Genomic DNA, 4,913 nt, shown 5'->3' on the forward strand with positions numbered 1-4,913 from the left:
TTTGATTGGTTTCTCTGAACCACCGTGAATTTTGGTAAGTAAAAATTCCTATTATTACTTTGTTGGCCAGCTACGGAAAGGTTTCAAATTCAGTTTAAATTATTAGTAAGTTGGTCTTGAGTTTTATGATGGAAGGATGAATATTATCAAGACATAAGCCTTGTGGCCCATACATTCACGGGTGTGATTTCCCCTTTTTAAGGTCTTCTGGATGTTCTTGAAACTTGAGAAGCAGCAAATTATATGTTTTTGACCAGTCCATTCTTCAAAAATCTCAGTCGCTGTTTGTGAACTAAGCATATATAGCTCCTCACGGACAGCACTTGGAAAGTACCAGCTCTGCAATTACCCAATTCATCTGTGGCACATTTCGCTTCCTTCAATAATGATCATAGTCATACGCACACTTACCTACCAAAAAGCTGTAGCAAATTCTGATTAATATTCTAGTAAGTTATATAATTAGTTCGAGATCTAATGGCATTTTTACAGTTAATAACATGTAAAGATTGTCTTGTTGTTTTGCGAGATTCTTTTGATTGTTCCAACAACTATATTCCTATAATTATGGCTCTGTTTACTCGGTCATCATTTTATCATAGCATACCTTCAGGTCTTGATCGTATCAGAAACAATGCTTTTGGCCAATGCAAAATAAATCAATGTTATGACCTTTTTCCATTGATTTGGTTTTATTTTTCCTGGAATGTGTCATTAGTGGACTTCGATGCTTGTTTTTATCTGTATATATCATTTTGCAGTTCATCCCAATCAAGGTTTGTAAAATCGGGATCCCACGTCGGATCGATTTTAGTTTCACAGAATCGGATCGTAGGATCGTAAGATCCCACCAAAAACTCCTAAATTTACTAAATTAATGAATTTGAAATTCATATACCATTTTGTATATCCTAAAAGATATAAACCTGTTATAAAGAAGAGAATATAAACCTGTTATCTAACAAGTAATAAAGAAGAGAATATAAATCTGTTATCTGTCATGATTTCAAGTCTTAAAACCAAATGCTTCACAGTTTACATAATCATAATTTCAAATATAAAGTTACAAATACCTTCACAAATACTAAAAAGCCAAACATCCAAAAAGATTTTCAAGATCAAAATTAACTACTAGAATGTCATCTGTCAAGTTTAAACAAACATGAAAAAAAAAATAGCAACAATTCATCATTTTCAAGTATCATAATAATTTAGAAATACAATAATTTATAACCAATCATTTTCATCGTTTGAATCAAATTCATTATTCCCATAATCCACATTATCAAAATCATTATTTTCCCAATCATCTTCACCATCCCAATTCTCTTGGAATTCATCTTCGGCATTATCTTCATCTCCATCCAAATTAGTATCATCCAAATCATTAGTTCCCATTTGAACATCATTTTCGAGAACCATATCAAGATAATCATCATCTTGGCGGTCGAATTCAGTTGAAGGCCCATCATCCTCATCAATAACATGAATCTCTTTCATTTTATTAACTTGTCTTCGACGGACATGGGTTTCACGATCTTGATGATCATCTAAATAAACAAACAATAACAATGAAAGTTACCAAAAACCAGTCAGCTAGCAGGTAGTTTGATTCGAAAAAAATAAAGCCAAACCAGTGAGCTAGCAAAGGAGGCTACTTTACTTTCATCCCAAATTCCCTTATAATCAACAAAGTAATTGAACTTTCAGACATTCAAGAAGCCAAATAAACACTCAACTCGGAAAATTAATGCAGAAATATCAACTCTTCAGCTATAAAGAAATTCAGTCCTATTACCAATGGTTTTTGCAAGGCCAAGTGCCAATCCAATGAAAGCATAAGTGAAGGACATAACAGCAGCAGTAAAATCTGAACGGCCCCAAAGATTAGCATAAGCATATGCTACAATTTGACATACTCGCAACTACTATTGTGCCCTTTTATGTGATAACAATTTGATTTTTTTATTGCACTGCGGAAATTGTCAAAACAGAACCGAAAATCCAAAACCTTAAAAATAGTAGCTCTAGCAGTTAAGCGCAATTTTAAGCAAAAGCATTGAATCACAGAACCAACTTCATAATCAAATTCTTCCCGTTGTTTCTCAATTTTCTATGCAAATAAAGAGAAGGGTATCTCAGATTCTCAAGTTCTTGTTTGCACCTGCAGAAGCCCGAGAATTTTGTATAATTCCTTTCAACTCAATTCAATCAAAGGCAATATATGTTCAAATACAAGAAATCCAAATAAAAATCACAACTTCATCAATCACCACCTCCACCAAATATCAATTTTCAAGCAAGAAAATAACAGACTCACATGTGACTTTAATTGAAGTGCTGGTGCGGAGCTTCAGTGTGGTGGCAGCACGGAAACTGGAGGAAAATGGGTGCTGGATCTTGAAGCTTTGAAGCTTTAAATGGCCAAAATCCGGCGGCAACAGAGGATTTCGTGGCTTGATGCCTTGAAGCAACGGCCAACGGGTGCTGGAGCTTGAAGCTTGAAGCAATGGCTTGTTGGTCCTTGCCTCCTTGGTAGAAGCCGCAGGCTTGCAGCGATTTAGTCTTGTTGGTAGGCGTAAGAGTTGCAGCAATGGTGGTTTGATGGATAAATCTAGGGTTCTGGGCAGCGGTAGAGAAGAAAAGAAAAGTGCAGGCTGGAGAATGAAGAAAAGATTAAAAGAAACATCACAAAGGAAAGGAGACAAAGCCCAAAGGGCTGACCGATTGACCGACTGAGGAAAGGAGAAGAATTCGGTGCTTTCTTTGACTTTTTGGGTAAAAATTATTAAAATGTTGCAATTAAGGGCTCAATTCTTTGATAAATTATAACCCTACCCCAAATATTTTCATTTACTTGCAAAATGGAATATCATATTTCGCATATTAGCAAAATTTTGTAGGATCGTTGTAGGATCGTAGGATCGTACGATTCTATACGATCCTACCGATCCTACGCGATCCTACGCTCGATTCATGTAATTTACGATTCTAAGTGCGATCCGGATCGATTTTGCTTCTTTGGATCGTAGGATCGTACGATCCTACGATCCGGATCGCGATTTTGATAACCATGATCCCAATTCAATTAGCCAAGTAACTAACCCTTTTCTTTATAAATAGTGCTCCTAATTCATTTTTAATCTGGCCTTCTGCGGCTTAATCTTCTTCACAACCATCATCATTTACTTTTGTAACACTCATGGCTTTATGGCGCCTCTGCTTTGTCCTACTCTTCTCCTGACTAGTGCCATTTTTTCTTTCAATTTTGGATCATGCTAAAAGCAAAATTGATTGGTTTTTTTCCTTTCAAAAAATGGGTATGTACAGTCATCAAAGATCATCATCAAGTCCTATTATGGAGGTTGAAAATGAAGTTGTCGATCAAGAACTTGAGATGGAGGAAAATGCTGATGAGATGAGTGAAGAAGAGTTGGATTTAGATACGTTAGAGCCTTCGAATGAAGGAGCAGAAACCAGGCAAAAAGGTGATAATGAAGGAGCAAAACCGTTTGAAAAAAAATAAAGGAAAAAGAAGTCAATAATATGGGAGGATATGAAAATAATAAAGCAGGCCAATGGAACAATGAAAGTGCAGTGCAATCACTGCAAAGAGCTGTTTACCAAAATTGCATTTGGAGCCACTTCTCAACATAAGCATCACCTAAAAAATTGTCTACAAAAGAAGCTGGCTCTTGGGAAAGAAAATCGAAAAAGGTAGCAAGTCTTATCCTTCACCGAAGGTCCCTCAAACAATATAACTTCTACAACTAATTTTTCATATGATCATGCCAAGATCCGAGGGCTAGCAACTCATATGGTTCTTGTAAATCAATATCCTTTCTCTATGTTGGACCATGTTTTTTTTTTTAACAAATTTATGAAAGTTGCATCCCCATTTTATAAAAAGATTAACCGGCAAACAGTAAAGGAAGATTGTGTGACTGCTTACATGCTTGAAAAGAGAAGGCTGAAAAATACATTAAAAAGTGTCATCAGTGTTAGTATAACTACAGATTTGTGGAAATCCGGTCAAAAAATTCAATACATGGTTGTGACGGGGCATTTTTGTGATGACCCCACCTTTCCCTAGGGCATACCCCAGGGTTTAGTAGACCGCCTGTCCAACTCTCGTCAGGACTTACTCACTCACTTCAAAAGAACAAGTTATAACTTCGAAAGGAAATGAAACCACAGTTCCAAACTTAGAATGTACATTTATGCACAAGTCTATCTCACATATTCATACATTCCCAAAATACAACAAAAGATTTAAGATCCAAATGACTTCCAACTCTAATCAAGCACTAGCGCGAGTACAATTCACAAAAGTCAAAAACTAGACAATGCTAGCCTGTACCAGCCTCACACCCAGGCTCATACCCCCTGTAAGAAAAACAAAACTAATAGAGTGAGCCAAAACTCATCAGTGAGGTTCCAAAACTTCATGCAAATCCAAGTAGCAAATTATCCATTGTAAAAACTTGGAATATCAAAGTAGCGAGTATAAGAGTTCATAAAAATTAGCAATAACACTTCAAATAACAAATCATTAGATATCCAACAATTTTAGGTAAAAGGATACGATAGTTTTTGCGAGTTAACCACGCCGTAGCTTCATCAAGTAGTAGTTGACACTCCGTCAACTTTCAAATAAAGTAACCAGTCCAGTAGATCACCACTTAACTCCAAACTCCATCCACCAATCAACCCCCTACCGGGCCCAAACTCCAAATTAATAGTGATGGTAATACTCGAGTATATCGAATCCAGTGGACCATATCCAAAGGATTACACAAATAAACAATAAATGATAAACAATAAACAGTATCTATGGTTCGCCAATCTCCTCGACCAAGCCCTTACTGGCTCGATTCGACTGACTAACCAATAGGGTTAGAATCCCAGGCAGT

The 4,913-nt window shown here is 36.3% G+C and overlaps 1 protein-coding gene across 1 annotated transcript; it reads right to left on the minus strand.

Annotated features, from left to right (window-relative positions):
- Positions 1-1,191: 1,191 nt before the first annotated feature.
- On the minus strand, positions 1,192-2,876 carry LOC113735779 (uncharacterized). Its single transcript, XM_027262766.2, has 3 exons — positions 2,858-2,876; positions 2,321-2,770; positions 1,192-1,550 (listed from the first exon to the last, which is right to left on the minus strand). Exons 1-3 carry the CDS (start codon positions 2,874-2,876, stop codon positions 1,228-1,230), a joined length of 792 nt encoding a protein of 263 aa, XP_027118567.2. The 3' UTR covers positions 1,192-1,227.
- Positions 2,877-4,913: the final 2,037 nt, after the last annotated feature.

Source organism: Coffea arabica, chromosome 3c (genome assembly GCF_036785885.1).
Source record: "Coffea arabica cultivar ET-39 chromosome 3c, Coffea Arabica ET-39 HiFi, whole genome shotgun sequence".
Taxonomy (NCBI): Eukaryota; Viridiplantae; Streptophyta; class Magnoliopsida; order Gentianales; family Rubiaceae; genus Coffea; species Coffea arabica.

Excerpts from the sequence above, each read along its gene's own strand:
- LOC113735779 (XM_027262766.2), bottom strand. Across the intron at positions 1,551-2,320 it reads CACTTCAATTAAAGTCACAT|ATGATCATCAAGATCGTGAA; the intron begins GTGAGTCTGTTA and ends TTGTTTATTTAG.